Here is a 16,807-nt window from a genome sequence, read left to right as displayed (position 1 = left end):
TCGCAGAACCAACCAGCCGCCCGCATTGGGCACGCAGGGCTATGAGAGAGAACGCTGAAGATAAGGCCACTGGGGCCAAATAGAGGGAGGCCTCGAATGCAACTCTGAAGACTCAGGCTCCATCCTGCAGATGGTACCTTCCTGTGTTCATGTGCCGGGAGCAGAGTAGGTCCTAAATAAAGTTTAGGAGCTGGAGAGTGTCATGACTAATACCTATGTCTCAGAAAGACAACTAGGCAGCAGAAAGGAGAGGGTTCAGGAGGGAAGGAGAGCCCTGAGGCAGGGCTAATAATTAGGGTTTTAGCAGACTAGGTGGGAGATAAAAAAAAAAAAAAAAAAAAAGGCCAGAATCAGAACAACTGCACCAGTAATAAGGCAGGGGTTGGGGGGTGGGTGAATAACGATGCAGTAGGGAGCACCAGGGGCCCGGCTGCTGAATGTAGGGCCAAAGGAGTGTGTAGGAGCAAAGAAAGGACCCATCGTTTTATATCTGTGAAACAGGAACATAGGGACATAAGGGTGGGGGGCACATCCAGAAGGCAATGGAAAGGTGAGTTGGGAGTTAGGGATGGAGACGGACGAAGGCGTCATCCCACATCTGTGCTAACCGAAGGCAGGAGCTCACATGGGGTCCAGGGAGATGAAACACCAGGAGTGGAGACCTAAGAAGTGACGAGAAGCCTCTGCCACACACCACGGACCACGGTGTACAGCAATCCAGGCACAGAAGTCAAGAAAGGGGCTTCCAGAAGAGAGAAGGCCAACAGTGGCACAGGGAAGCAAGGTCCAGCTCATGGTGTGACCTGTGACCAGGAAGACGGGAAAATGGATGCTGGGGAATTTGAGTTTGTATAAAAGGGAAAGAGAAAGATGATGTCATCTATGGAAGCCAGCAAGGTAGAATGCAAATGTATTTAGCGTAATTAAGGAGAAAAGTTCTGGGGGAGAGTGAAAAGATAAAACAGAGCTGGGGATGATTATGTTACACTTATGCAAAACAGCGCACAGTTCTGGGTGGGGGAGGAGAGGAAGGCAGGGTGTGAAGCCGGGGTCTGCCCTACTACTTATGCTCCAGAGATAAAGAAAAATAGAATCAAATGGATCAGAATTTAGCAAAAGGAGATGATGAAAGCTCTGAAGCATAAGCCAAACACAAAACAACAAATGACCTCTGAGAATCAACAGTAAATGTAATATTCTGGCTCTCCAGAAGTTCAGGTGAAGTTAGTCCAACGTGCAACCCAGACAGGTCAACGAGGTAGCTAATGACGTCTAAAGACGAGTCCAATGCAACGGCTCACGCATTCCACCCCTCAACTCCAACAGACAAAGACACGGCAGGCTGCGGTGCACCTACGTGCTATTTAGGGCTGTGATCTGCACCTGCCCAAGGGGACCCAGAGCCACGGGCAGCACCACAGTGGGTTTCCTGCTGAGACCCCACTGCGCGCACAGGACTTGCAGGTGAGGAGTGTCAGTTCAGTGAGATGTGGATTCTTACCCAGGCTACTACCAGGTACTGAGCAAGAACGTTTCACTGCCCACCGCGCTAGGGGTGAATACGAGTATCAGTGTGACGAAATATTTTGGAGCATTTTTTTTTTTAAAGAAATTCGTGTGTCCACTCTAGAGCAGCTGTGTAAGAGTGAACAAAACTAAGGAAGATCCCCACCCTTACGGAGCACACGTTCTAGAAGTTATTTATAGGATTATGTGAAGATTAAACGACAGCATGCACATAAAGCACATACCCCAGTGCCCAGCACGCTACTCAGTCGACGGTACTGACCACCATTAACAAATATAGGACAGAACTCTGTTTAGGTGAATTTAGCTTACCAAATGCCCTCAAAGCCAGTACAAATGAGCTCCCATTTTGTCTGTTCCTAGAAACCTGTAAATTAAAACTTCTTTTTGAGGAAAGCACAGTGATACTGAGCATTCCAGGAAGTAGCAATCTCAAGTAAAAAAAGTTTGGAAAAAAAAAAAAATCTCCCCTAGTGATGGGTGATAGAGAGGTGCTCAACATAACTGGAGAGTTTTTATTTAATTTAAATTCATTTAACTTTATCAATTAAATTCAAGCTGACATTCAACAAAATGTGGGTACTTTTAATTCTGAAATACTTCTGTTACTGAGAAATGGTTCGTCTTGTCCTGCTGCAGGAAGGAGCTGCTGAATCAGCAATGGCTAGCTGACCAGCATAGCCTCTACCACACTCTGTCGGGGGGACTGGTTTCTGCACCTCCATTCAGCTGTGGACTGCCCCCAACACCAGCAAACCACTTTGAAAATGAGTCCCAGAAGGAACGGAGACAAGAGACCAGGTTGGGTACAGCACGAAAGCTCCCCAATGCCAAAAATGAGGAACAGGGCACGTTCTTTTGACCAGGTAGTAAGACTGCTACAAGGAAAGCCACACAAATGCCCTTTCCATCCAAGATAACTTCTAATGTTTTTGACCTTTAAAGCTGTCCCAAGTCAATGCCAGATGTCCCATTCTGCTACCAACACGAATCAAAGTTCACGTCTCCAGGACAGTTGAAGCGGTTGTGATTCTTGTATATAATGCATGATCTTCATAAATTCACCTCTGCATCAAGAAGGCTGAGAGCAACCAGAAGGGGACATGGAACTGTGGAAGCTACAACTATGTCAGCATGAAGCCTAAGCACCACGCTTCTCAAAGGAATAGGGTTCTAGCGACACAAAGCATCGTTATTTCCAAACGCTCTAATTTTCACAGGACACACTCCTCATGGCTCAAAGTAAAATTACAGGTTTTTTTCCCCCTCTAATACCCCCCTTCTCTGAAATGGGCTAGAGAGTCTGCAAAGAACCTGAAATGTGGCTTCCGTCCCAGCTTTTGCTCACTGACCAGATGCTACTCTTATCTTGATTTCTTCTTCTTTCTCACAATTTTGTCACCCAAATTCCTCTTGCCATGTTATGTAATGATGAAGTTCATTGTTGACACTTCCGATGTTGCACAGGTAATTTTATTGTGGGAAGTGATGAATCTACTTTTTAAAAACAGAATTTCGAGAAATCAAATAGAAAGGCAACATCCCTAGGACTCTAATGCATTGTCCAATTTCTCCAAGTACTCCAAGGAAGTGACCTTCACACTAAAGTGATCCTACCATAGTTTAGGTCCAGTAATTGTGAACAAGGAGGTTTTAAAGTCATATGCCTTAAAATGACTTGCCAAGGCTATCTGCTTATCATTAAGCTATGGAAAAGAGCCATAGCTTTAATACATTATCTAAAGGATTGGTTCAGGAGCTCCAGTTCATATTTCTCCAGGATCCATTTTCTTTCACCTGTTAGGAACTAAACAAGTCCTTCTCCAAAGCTTCTTTCCTAACCTAGATAGTGTCCCTGAGAGTTCTTTCTCGGGACCTGGGGAGTTGAGTCAAAAGAACTCACAAGATGAAAAATCATGCTTTCATATGATCTGCACCCCCTCAAACCATTCTAGGCAACAGTCTTGAGAATATTCAGAAACTATTAACAGCCTTGCATTAAAAAAAAAAAAAAAAAATCCTGTCATCAATCTGCTGTCCACAGAAAACATAGCAGTGTATTTTTTTTAACATAGCATAATTCCTGCTATATTTTAAACTAAAAGCATTAAATATAACTGTATTTAATCGCCTTCCTTTAATTTGAATTCACATGGTAGATACTTATAGCTACTTAAAAAATTAAGTGGCAAAATGTATATGAAGAATGTGTATCTTGATATTTTAATTATGCTCAATTGAATGTACTTAGATTTAAAGTGCTTTTCACAAATGACATGTGCTAAGAATATCTAATTGCACACTGACATTCTAAAATGTGTGCTTACATGTGTCAAAAATAGATTAATATGAAGTTATGGAATATGGCTTTTTTAAACTAAAACCCAAATACATTATTTTGATTATTTGGATACAAATAAAATTGTAACTATAAAAAAGGTCTACACTAGTAAATGTCTAATGATGCACGTTACATGTAAAATGAATGCTCAAGTGATGACAGTATTTGATATTTAGATAAACTGAAAAACAAAGATTTCTTAAGAAATCGAAGCTTCAAGATTTTTTCTATTTAATCTCTTACTAACTCAATGTTACATGGAGACATGAAAATAATTTGTATGTGTTATAGGTACTTTCATTGTATATAAAGACCACAGGGAAGGGCACCTGGGAGGCTCAGCTGGTTAAGTGTCTGACTCTTGATTTTGGCTCAGGTCATGATCTCAGGGTATGTAATTAAGCCCTGCATCGGGCTCCACACTCAATGGGGAGTCTGCTTGAGATTCTCTCTCCCTCTCCCTCTGCCCCTTCTCCCTCTCTCCGTCTCTCACCCTCTCTCAAAAAAGAAAAAAGAAAGATCACAGGGAGGTGCCTGGCTGGCTCAGTCGGTGAAGCACACGACTCTCAATCTCGGGGTTGTGAGTTCGAGCCTCACACTGGGCATAGAGCTTACTTTAAAAAACAAAACAAAACAGAGGTATAAAAAAAATATTCAGCCAATAGCAGTGGATGAATGAAATTAAAATACAGTAGGTGACAGCAGTCAGGTACTTGGCAATACTGAAGACAGGAATTCAACAAGCTCACAAAGAAGCTCGCAAATGTGAGGGGACATGAAGCCAAGAGGCCCCTCACCCTCTTACCAGCTCTGAAGGGACAGTGCTGGACCCAGTGCCCAAAGGAGACGTCATCCCTCAGCTACAATCAAGAAGCTGAGTCCTTGCTGCAAGTTGAGAAAAGAACCTTTAGTTTAACTCCTAGTGTTATAGACTAAATTGCGTCCCTCAAAAATTCCTATGTTGGAGACCTGACCCTATACCTTAGATTGTGACTATATTTGGAAATAGGGCCGAAGAGAGGCAATTAAGGTAAAATGAGGTCATCTGGGTGGTCCCTTGTTCTAGATGACTGGAGCCTTTAAAATTGATGAAAACACGGGCAGCACACAGACTGAGGGTAGCATGTGAAGACGCAGAGAAAAGATGGCAGTCCGCAAGTGAAGAACAGATTCTTCAGAAGGAAACCCAAGCTGCAGACACCCTGCTCTTGGACTTCTGGCTTTCCTAAGTGTGAGAAAATAAATTTCTAGGACTTCAACTATGCAGTCTGTGGCATTTTGTTATGGCAGCCCTAGCAAACTAATATGTCTGGTTAGACTATCAGACTAAATGCACGTCTCTAAACATGAAACAATATAGGATCTCCTCCTTTGATTTGATGTGTAAACTAAGCCATTTAGTAAAAACTCTGTAACTAGACCATTAAGAAATTGTAAAAGAGAATTAGATTCTCACCACTTGTTTTTGAGAGACACCAAATTAAAATTTCCTATTCTTAATTTCTTAACTACATAGCAAAAAGGCTATGCTGTTTACACATTTTACAAGTATTAAGTATCATATTTTCAACTTCATAGGATTTTAATAGGGCCTATAGAAGCTTGGCCAAGAAACCAAAGTGGAATCTGTTTGACTGACATTAAAAAGCAATTAAGTTACAGACCTGTCAAGTATGTTCACATTTGGACTCTGTCAGTGATACGTGTCTATTTTGACTACTACTACCAGAATCATGTAATGATTTACAGACCTTCAATGTCTATGAAAGCTGTAGCCCAATCTTTCTTTGTATTTTCACATCATAACAAACCCCTCCCCCATATATTAGATAACCAGGAGGGTGGCCCAGTGCTTGAACCGTGTTGAGTCCAACAAGGCTGAGACTTTGTCACAGAAGGAAAAGGGAGAAAACAGACATCAGGCTGGCTCAGGGCCTCTCACCAGCTGGCCTTTCCCCTACTAGAAGACCTTTCAGAGCCACCTTAGCTAGGCAGGCCATCCTGATGAACTCGGGGTGCCATCAGACAGCTCTGTGTGCTCCAAGCCCAGTTGAAGTCTGGAGCACAGGCTTCCGCAGACGCAGCCAGGCAGAGTTCTCACTGCAGCCCCCTGCCTTAGTCCCAGGCCCCAGAAGACATTCTGGCCACACTATGACAAAGACGCCTCACGGGCTTCTCCGAAGCCTCCAACTTCGAGATTGTCGTGGTTAACTTTTGCTACTTACTGGCTCTTTTATTTTTTTAGAGTTGTTTCAGGTTTACAAAAACATTTCCCATGCACCCCCTGCCCCCACACATGCAAACCTCCCACCACCATCATCCCCACCAGGATGCTGCATTTCTTCCAACTGATGAACCCACACTGACACATCACGATCACCCAAAGTCCACAGTCCACCTTATGGTTCATTCCTGGTACATTCTATGGGTTTGGACAAATGTATAATGACATATATCCACCATGATTATATCACACAGAGTATTTCCACTGCCCTAAAAATCCTCTTCACTCTGCCTATTCATTTCTCTCTCTCTCCTCCACCCCCAGCAACCACTGATCTTTTTACTGTCTCCATAGTTTTGCCCTTTTCCAGAATATCCTCTCTATTCTGGATTCTGTGTTGCAATCATACAGTATGTAGCCTTTCCAGATTGGCTTCTCTGGAAGCATATTTACTAATATGCATTTAAGGTTCTTCCAAGTCTTTTCACGACTCGATAGCTCATTTCTTTTTAGACTCAATAATATCCCCTTTGTCTGGCTATACCAGTTTATTTATCCATTCATCTCCTGAAGGACATCTTGGTTTCTTCCAAGTTTTGGCAGCTATGAATAAAGCTGCTATAAGTATCCTTGTGCAGGTTTTTGTTGAAAACATAAGTTTTCAACTCCTCTGGGTAAATACCAAGGACTGCAATTGCCAGATCTTACAATTTAGTTTTGTAAGGAACCTCAAAACTATGTTCCAAAGTGCCTGTACCATTTTGCATTTCCACTGGCAATGAATTAGTTCCTTTTGCTCCACACACTCATCAGCAATGTTTCAGACTTCAGCCATTCTAATAGGTGTGTAATGGGATCTCACTGTTAGTCTCTTTTGTTTTAAAGCCACTCTTTCGTGTGATTCCTTCATGATTCTGACATGATAATTTCACATATTAACCATTCAATAAAATCTTTTCTACTAACAACATAAGCAATAATAAATAAGCTATATTAAATACCCCAGGTGTTTTAAGTGTTTTATATTCTTTCTGCTCCTAAGGTTCTGTAAATATTTGGGGATTGGAATGAAGCCAAATAAAATAAATAGAATCTTTTTAATGGTTAGTTCCTTTAGTGAGGTATGAAAACATTTCTTATGAAACATCCCGGACAGGGATGCCTGGGTGGCTCAGTCAGTTAAGCGTCTGCCTTTGGCTCAGGTCATGATCCCAGGGTCCTGGGATCGAGCCCCGAGTCAGGCTCCTTGCTCACTCTGCCTGCCCCTCCCCCTGCTTGTGCTTGCTCATTCTGACAAATAAATAAAATCTTAAAAAGAAAAAAGAAAGAAACATCCAGATATGTATGTGTAGGCATGTTACAGCTATCCCTAAAGTCCATCATTTCCTTCACACTCTGATCCCTGGAATTACTGTCTCTTCAATGACTATCTGTATCCAAGTTAACAGCAACTCAGTATATCAATCACTACCCTACATTTACTGCCCTCATTACCAACATCTTTTAGTCAAACATTTATTCATTCAATAAATATTTTTAAGCCTCTCCCATATATTAGACACAATGCTAGGCATCCAGGCATAACAGTGAGACATGGATCCTTCTCTCAGCATTTGTAGATGTCTCAGTACAGGCAACATTTACCCATGATCCCCAGGATGCAAGGAGCTGACAGCACAAAGTTATAAAGGAAGAGCTCCTTAAGTGGCGAAGCCAGACCACACGTTACCTGACACAGTCTCTAAGCCTTGGAGTCAACAGAGTGGACAGAGAGAGATGAAGCATATGTACAAATTAAAAAAACTTACACTGTGAGAATTGAAGAATTATGGCCAGTTTCTTTTGCTTTGTTTTCTACCTTAGCTTGAATATGGCTATTTTTTTCATAATTAAAAGGCACAATTTTAACATATGTTGAAATATAGACAATGTTGGCTAAAATATGTGTTTGGTACAATTTTAAGTTTGTAAATATATGGAAACAAATGAAAAGTAATGTACATGATGTAAAGCTTATGAAAGCAAGAATAATTTCATTCACTTCAATCTTGTTGGAAGTCATCCATCAAACTAGAAATTGCCATTGACAAATGAGGAAGGGAGGGAGGGAGGAAAGAAAGAAAAAAAGAAAGAAAGGAAGAATGAAGGGAAGCAGTGGGAGGGAGGGAGGAAGACTGGTAGGTATACAATATGGGCTTACATTTTTGGGGGCATGCAGAAAAACTTCCCAGAGAATATTCCAAATATTAACAATGACAACATCTGAAAACAATGTAACTAACCATTAGATTTTCATTAAACTAGAAGTGAACTATTAAGGTGCAAGCATTAAAAAAATAATAACCGTATTTCCACAGCATCATTATAATGCATAATAAATCTTGGCTACTTGACGTGTCACACAGGCACAACCTCACAGAAACTGAACCTAATGACTGCGCCTCCCATCACTTTATATTTGTAAGCAGGGTATGTGCACAGACACCTACACACATAAGTAACAATTCTGACTTAAGAAACCTACCCTGTGAGACCACATCTCACAGAAAACTCTGAGAAAGATCGCAGAAGTAGGACTTAATCCACTTCAGGCAATCTGACTCACCAGCTGAATATCAGAGCATATGTGTTCATTACATGAGGAAATTTTCTCTCTGGTTTTCTTGACTTGGTTTGAAACCTCAAGGGATTTCAAGCTCAATCATAAAGAATATGCCTTCGGGTATATTTTATGATAGAACTACATACATTATTATTCAGGAGATACTTACAGGATTCAAGCTAAAACCAAAATACAAGAAGTATTTGAATGCATTTACAGATGGTGGGAACAAATGATTTTGTTAAGCAAAGTTATTAATATATGGGTGGGGTCATGAGTCAAGGCTGGCACACAAAGCTGATGCTTGCCAATCAAATTTCCTCTCTTAATAATTAAATGAAAAACAAAATGAAACAAAACTGAGCTACCTGTACTAATTAGCTGGGGCTGATGATGAAAAGAAGCTGAAGGTCATCTGTTAGGGACCAGATGGCCAGCAAGAATATGAAGGAATTCTAGAAGAAGTCAAAACCGTGAGGAAGAGAAGAAATGGATCAGCAAAATAAAAAGCTACGCACGACATTGACCATGTCAAATGCTGACAAGGATGTGGAGCAACAGGAACTCTCATTCGTTGCCAGTGGAAATGGAAAATGGCATAGCCACTTTAGAAGACAGTTTGGAGGTTCCTTACAAAACTAAACATACTCTTAAGAACCAACAACTGTATTCCTTGATATTTACTCAAAAACCTGCACAAGGATGTTTATAGCAGTCTTATTTATAATTGCCCAACCTGGAAGAAATTAAGATGTTCTTCAGTAGGAGAATGAATAAACTGCTGGTACATCCAGACAAAGGATTATTATTCAGTCTAAAGAGAAATGAGCTATCGAGCCATGAAAGACACAGAGGAACCTTAAATGCATATTACTAAATGAAAGAAGACAATCTGGAAAGGCTACACACTATGTGATTCCAACTCTAGGACATTCTGGAAAAGGAAAAACTGTGAAGACAGTAAAAAGATCATTGGAAGAGAGCTAGGGGTGGAAGAGAAGGGGAGAGACGAATAGGCAGAGCACAGAAGATTTTTAGGACAGTGAAAATACTCTATGATTATTAACATGATAGATATATGTTACTATACATTTGTCCAAACCCATAGAATGTACAACACCATGAATGAACCGTAAGGCAAATTATGGGTTTTGAATGATAATGATGTGTCAATGCAGGCTCATCAATTGTAGTAATTATACCACTCTATTGGGGAAAGTTGATGGTGGTGGAGTTTATGCATGTGTAGGAGTAGAAGGTATTCGGGGAAATCTCTGTATTTTTCTCCCAATTCTGTGAGCCAAAAACTGCTTTGAAAAAAAAATGCAATCTTTAAAAAAAAGCGTGTGGAGAGATGTAAAGTCACTGTGAGAGAGACCAAGAAGGCCAACAGGAGAAAATGCAGAAAGTAGCCAGTTCCCAGAACTGCCTCAGTTTTCAAGAGCCTTTAATTGCATGTACACCCTTACAATAAACCTTCATTTTGCTATTGTTGCTTTAATGAGTTTCTGGCCCCTGCAGCCGAAAGCAATCTGAAGCAGGAATGGGTTCTAGAATCTTCAACAGATCCTCGGAGAAGACATCGGATTAACAATGAAATCGTCATAAAGTAGAGGGCAATGGGGATGTTCTCGTCCTACAATACTGCCTACTGAACCCTCCAGAGATAGTTTAAAGATTCTTTACTATTATTCTCATTGAAAGGTAAAAATCTAATTTCCCTCCTTTTGAACTTTGGCATAAGTGGTTTGTTTCACCAAAAGAATCCAGCAGGAGTGACAGTCAAAGTTAGGTGGTCCTAAGAAGTCTTGCAGCTTCTGCTAGGACTCTCAGAATGCGTACTTTAGGGAAGCCCCCTTTAGAATCAAGCAGCCAAGGTTTGAAAAGCCCAAGCTACGCAGAGAAGCTGCAGCAGGTGCTCTGGACAATGGCCTTGCTGGCATCACTGCTGGCCACAAGTGAGTCGTCTTGGACATCCACCCCAGTCAAGTCTTCAGATGACTCTAGCCCCAGCTGCTACCTGCCTGTAACTACACAGAGATCACAAATGAGAAGCACCCAGCTGAACCCAGTCAACCCACAGAAACGTAAGAGGTAATAAATTGCTTTTGAGGCCACTAAGTGTTAGGGTGGACTTATTATACAATAGTAGATAACCAAAATACCTATCCTCCTCGGTGATGGAGAAACACTAAAATCATTCCCATTAGGGAGGAGGGAAGGAGTGGGGACAGTAAGGCAGATAGGGAGCATGTATGTTGGCAGTGAGGAGGGTTATAATTTTAAATCTACTTAGTGTTGGGCATGAGTTTAAATGGTGAAATTGAGGAAAGGACTAGGGGAAGGTCTAGGGAAGAAACTCCAAGTTACAAAAAATTGGTTAAATAAATACAGTGTCCCAATTATATCTATATAAAATCCTGTAAATCCACACTTTTACAACAGGCATACTCACTGTATGCCACGTTACAACATTTGAATGTTATATTCCCATTTACTCTTTTCTTGCAAGCAAAGCACATGAGTTGCACCAGTGGGGGAAAAAAATGTGAAGGCATCAAGGTAAGAGTCATGAGTTGTTCCTATAGAATGAAGCCTCCAAAAGCAAACATTTATATTGCTCAGGGATATACTTATAAAAAGTATAAAGACATGCATGGAAATGAAAACCCCACCACTTTCGGGATAGGGTTATCTCCTGGGAGATGAAGGAGGGAAAAGCTATCACGCCAGAAATGCGAGGGCCTCCAGCTGCATTTGTCGAGTCTGACATCTTAACCTAAGTGGTAGGCACATCAGTGTCTATACCTTTTTGTTTTTTAAATAATAAAGATTAACTGCAACTGAATGTGATGTAAAAAAGGTGAGTGATAAAAGCTTGCCTGAAAAATGGTATCTGATACACAGCTAACACACAGGCATAAAAATACTAATGCATATGGGGATCACCGTAATGATGGGAATACAGGCAACAGCAACAGGGCCGTACTTGGAGGGGCTGCAGTTAAGACTGCTCTTCATGCCACAGCCTCACCAGTCCTTTTCCAAACCAGTGACGGAGCACATCAATTATTTCTGCCACTTGAAATGAGTATAAACTGCCATAAGCATTAGATGTATCTCTCACACACACACACACACACACACACACACACACACACACGTGCATCTGTTTGTGTGTAGGGATCTCAAAAGAAAAAAGATACCGGGGGCCTACTGTCAAAGGATTATTGTTCAAAAAGCATGTTTACTTGTCTTTCTAAAAATTATCACAGAATACTATCATTTTCTATTGGTACGCAAATAATTTTTACTAAATATGAACTTTAAAAGAGAGAGGTTTACACTTGGTTACCTTTTTCTCCCCTGGTGAATATTATTTCATTTCTTTTCATTTCAGTGTAGATTTATTTTCATGCCAACTAAGTTACTCATCATATTTATATTCTCCTTGAAACCAGTCATGGCACCACTTGTAATTCCTTATCTGATGACTTATTAAGATCAAAGGATCAAAAACCGGAAGATCCCAGACCCCTCAGGATCTCAACCCTCTATTTCACCGGAAGCAGAGGAGACTGTCCCTGCACGCTTGTTCTGCTGAACTACGGACTGCCACTTTCAGAGCACACGGCATCACCAGGTGGAAGCAGCAGCAGGCATCAGTAACAACGCGGTGAGAGACGATGTCAGTTTTTAAATTCACTGGGAACCTACTAGGAAATGGGTAGTGACAGGCCCCTTCTCCTCTGCCACATTTCCTGTGAGCTCCACCGTCACTGACAGTGGCCCCTAATCATGTCCCCCTCCAGGCACTGAGCTTCCGACCCAAGAAGGGGAAAGATGGAAAGATACAGAAGGTATATATATTTTGTGCAGGGATGCCTGAGGATCTGGGTCTCTGTCAAAACTCCTACAACTACTAGCCTAATACAGCGCACAGCAAACCAATGTACGGAGTACACACAAACCACAAAGAACTTTTCAGACTCAGAGTTTGTAAACCCCAGGCACAGCATTTCAGTTTGGTCTTGAACTGTGCTGAATATATCACTACTGTTATGCGTGAATCTACAAAAATGCTCAGAAAGCTCAAGTCAAATTTTTAACAGTGCTCTAAACCAAAACTAAGCTCAGTGCAAACAATGACTTTAAAAATAAAGTCAGATTTGACCCTTTTATACACATCAATGAAACAGAAGATTTTTTTAATGTCTTCACAGTTACAGGTTTTGCTATAATCAAAAGTAAGTTAATGAATGGGATTAATTTTATTCTCTTTTTCTTCTAAAATTTTCCTCCAAATTTACTATCACTGTGGTCGTTTTTCCGAAACAATATAATAAAACAGACTATTAGTTTTGCCAAGTGCTGTGAAGGTTACGAGACAAAGACCTCCCTGCGTATTCTCCCTGTTCTTGCAAAAAACAGACTATAAAACAGAAAAAGCTTTCTTCAAAGAAATGAGCAGCTTCAGTTACAAGTGAAAAGTCAGCCATGTGTACTAATTCTCGGTAATAATGAAGCCAGGGGCCAGGGGGGCTCCGCGGGGACTTAAAAGTCAGAGCCTGGCACGCTTGGGTGAACTAAGAAGGACAGCTGGCCATGTGACCCAGCCTCTCAAAGGCCTCTGTATTCCCAACTGGAGAGGCTAGCCTGGGGAGCCCACGCGGACTGTCTAAGGTGTGTGTCTGGCTCCGAGGGCTGGGAAACTCCGTCGCAGCAAAGGAGGATGCTGCTGATTTAAAAACACACTGAGAATGGGATCATCCACCCCGCTGCTCAGCGAGCTGAAGGGTCTGCATTGTTTGCTACCTACAGGATTGTTCACTTGAAAAATAAACTCTGACTTCTTAAAGCAGTGTTGGGGGGGGGGAGCGAAAGGGAGGTTTGAAAACCGCGGACCACGGTCTATCCGCCTTTGAGATGAAGGATGGCAAACCTCATTTCACAGATACTTTAAGTAGCTGCAAAACCCAAGTGGCTCCAATCTTAAGCCCATGTTTAGATCAGGCTTGAAGAAGGGCTGCACCTCTTTACAGTAACTAGGCACCACTTCTGATGCCAACCTGTGCTTTGTGTTTGAAATGGGCGACCACAGACAAGAAAACAAGACCACCTACGGCAGACAATACGTGCCACAACCCATCTCCCAGACCCACGTGCAGGCAAAATGTTTTCGTTAAAAAGATAATAAACCTCCAGGTTATTGCCAAAATCTGGAGCAGTATCACATAATTAATTTCACATTTTAAACTCTGACAGAGATATATAATCATGTCTTTTCCAGCAGGTTTACAACCTAACTTTTTAAGAGAAACAAACCCCCCCTGACCTACAGAAACACCCGTGCAACAGCCTGGAGGCCAGGCCAGGGACAGCCGGTGGACGCGCCCCTTTAACATGAGAAAACCGAGTGCCTCAAACGGACACTCCCGTTGTTTCAAATGAAGCGTACTTACGGGAAGAGCAGCTTCTGCACCTCCTAATAATATTCTTTTTGATTATTATTGGGTGCCCTTTTTATTTAGCACAATAAAGCCTCCCTTTTTCCACTCTGAATGCTCCTAAAGTTACAGGACAAGGGGACCCTACCTGGCCATCTATGACAGGTCAGTGATCAAACAGAAAGAGAGTCAGGCAAGAGCCAAATTCCGTCTATCTCTTCAGAATGACCAGGACGAGGACTTCTTAGCTCCTGCTCCCATTCAAAGTCAGACAGGACAATAAGCCCTTTCCAAACAAAGGTTTAATATTCTCAGGTGTTTACCCAGCATCGAAACGCAATGATTTTCAAGAAAAGATTATTTTATGAAGGCCATTTCCTGCACAGAACAAGCTAACTAAAAAAATAAGTGACCTCATCTTTCTTATAAGAAAAGAAACAGGTTTAGATGAAAAATATACCAATACTGTATTGTCCTAGTGATCAAAGCCTGTTTATTTAACTAACCTTATCTTCAAATAGCACCAGTCTTTGTAGAAGAGTTTAATTTACTTAAAGTATTTGCATTCACATGAACAAACCTGTACATGAGATAAAACGAGACATCATGTTTTGCTGAGCTTAAGAACAAGATGCAGGTTGTTCATCCATATAAAGAAATACTCATTCCAAGCGGTTTCGACAATGCGGAACACACTCAGCCAGTTGTTTTCCAGCATCCTTTTTCCAGAAGCACAGGGAAGCTTGAGGAGGTGCTGGTGTGTGGAAGGCAAAGCAAAGCAGAGGGCTATGGCTGCCGACTCCAAACTACAAATTTTAGTGCCTGACCCAGCAGAGGGTGCCATGAGGAAAGAATGTACTACAAATTAACTTTAGGAAAAGGTTAGCAAAGATTCTTTCAAAGGCCAAACACTTTCTGCCACAAATCACTTCTACTACAGAACCAACCGAAAGCAATGACGGATTTAACAGGCATGACTTAACAGGCAGTAAGATCACAAACATTTACCCTTCCATCTCAGGAATGGTTCTCGGGCCCTAGAAGACTCTGCCCTTGCACAGGATCTGTGGTTGAACAGAAGCCTTAGTCCACATTAGGTTACCACGGTGGGGGTATGCATGGGAAACAAGTCTTTTCAACGCAGAGTTATGCAAAAGGTACTTACACAGCCGCCAGCAAGAATTTCTGCTGCAAGTGGGACCGAACCATCTTTGCTCATAAATTTATCCCTCACAAAATCATTCACCTTAAAGAAAAATATTTACAGAAGCTGATGAAAAATATAAAGAAAGTCATTAAACACATATAAATATACAACGGTAAATATGTTATTTTTCTCTGTCAGTATACTGAAGTAATCATAAACTGAATAAATTAAGGATCTTAAAAGAGTTTGAGAAGTGCCTTTAATAGCACATATGTACTTTTTAAAAGGTAAAATATATATAAGTATTCCTGATGTTTCCGGGAGAAAGAAACTGAAAGACAGATGGCTTAGGGGCACCTGGCTGGCTCAGTGGGTGGAGCGTGGGACTCCTGATCTCAGGGTTGTGAGTTCCAGCCCCATGTTGGGAGTAGCAATTACTTAAAAATCAAGTCTTTAAAATAAAAAAAAGATAAATGGCTTACCAGCCTAAAAAATGCAAATATGTCCGCCAATTACAATAGCATAAGAAAGACGTATTGACACCAAGGACACAATAAAAACATACATTTTAGAAGTTAAGAACTGGTTTACCAAGTCTGATTAAAAATCATTTTCATGTCTGCTAACAAAATTTAATCTAAAACAAAACACATCACCGAGACGAAGTTGGCTAAGCATATTTTTCAGCTTAAAAATTTAGTATCTTAAGAATTCTCAACATCAGTAACCTTAATTAATTAGTTAAGTATAATGTACTCAAAATGGTATGTACTACAAGCCATCTTAAAAATCAATCATATTTTTGGAAGACACAAGCCAGAAAAGATGAGTTGTTCCAAGGCCACACAATAACAAAGTAAAAGAATTTCAGGCACCAAGGCTACAGAGCCCAATCTAAAATTGGAGTTTAACTTTCTGGGGCCTTATAAACCTTCTTGATATAACAGCAGTATCTGTCCATTCCACAAACTTACTGAATATTTCCCATCTATCACACGAGAGCCTGGCACTGGATAAAGGATCAACTTCAACTAGAACTCAGACCCCTGAACAGGTGGCCTGGCAGATGCTTATAGAATATATCTGAAAAATGAATTCTAGCTGGTTTTGGATTCTTATCTTTCCGCTCATGAATTGTGTGGATGCAGGTAAATACTGAAACCCTGTGGGCCCCATTTCCTCATCTGTAAATGCTCGGTCCCACTTTGCTGGAGATTAAATAATAACAGATCATACAGGTACATACATGTACCATACATCTGGTAGGGATGGAGGCCAATTTAGCAGCAGCTGCTGCCACTTTGGTGGTTGTGGTGGTGGTTGATGGTGGTGGTGGTTGATGGTGGTGGCTGGTGGTGGTGGTGGTGGTGGTGGTTGATGGTGGTGGGTGGTGGTGGTGGTGGTGGTGGTGGTGGTGGGTGGTGGTAGTGGTGGTGATGGTGGTGGGTGGTGGTGGTGGTGGTGGTTGATGGTGGTGGTGGTGGTTGATGGTGGTGGCTGGTGGTGGTGGTGGTGGTTG

The 16,807-nt window shown here is 41.4% G+C and overlaps 1 protein-coding gene across 3 annotated transcripts in view; it reads right to left on the bottom strand.

The window, feature by feature from the left end:
- Positions 1-16,807, bottom strand: part of SLC25A13 (solute carrier family 25 member 13) — a 182,671-nt gene that overhangs the window by 40,964 nt on the left and 124,900 nt on the right. For all 3 annotated transcript variants that reach the window (XM_032402087.1, XM_032402088.1, XM_032402089.1), the window contains one exon: positions 15,307-15,387. In XM_032402087.1, the coding sequence (XP_032257978.1) occupies positions 15,307-15,387 (81 nt within the window). The remainder of the gene's footprint in view (positions 1-15,306; positions 15,388-16,807) is intronic.

Source organism: Phoca vitulina, unplaced genomic scaffold, assembly GCF_004348235.1.
Source record: "Phoca vitulina isolate PV1807 unplaced genomic scaffold, GSC_HSeal_1.0 scaffold4, whole genome shotgun sequence".
Classification (NCBI taxonomy): domain Eukaryota; kingdom Metazoa; phylum Chordata; class Mammalia; order Carnivora; family Phocidae; genus Phoca; species Phoca vitulina.
The sequence above is the reverse complement of the archived record's forward strand: the minus strand, read 5'-3'. Positions and strand labels throughout refer to the sequence as shown.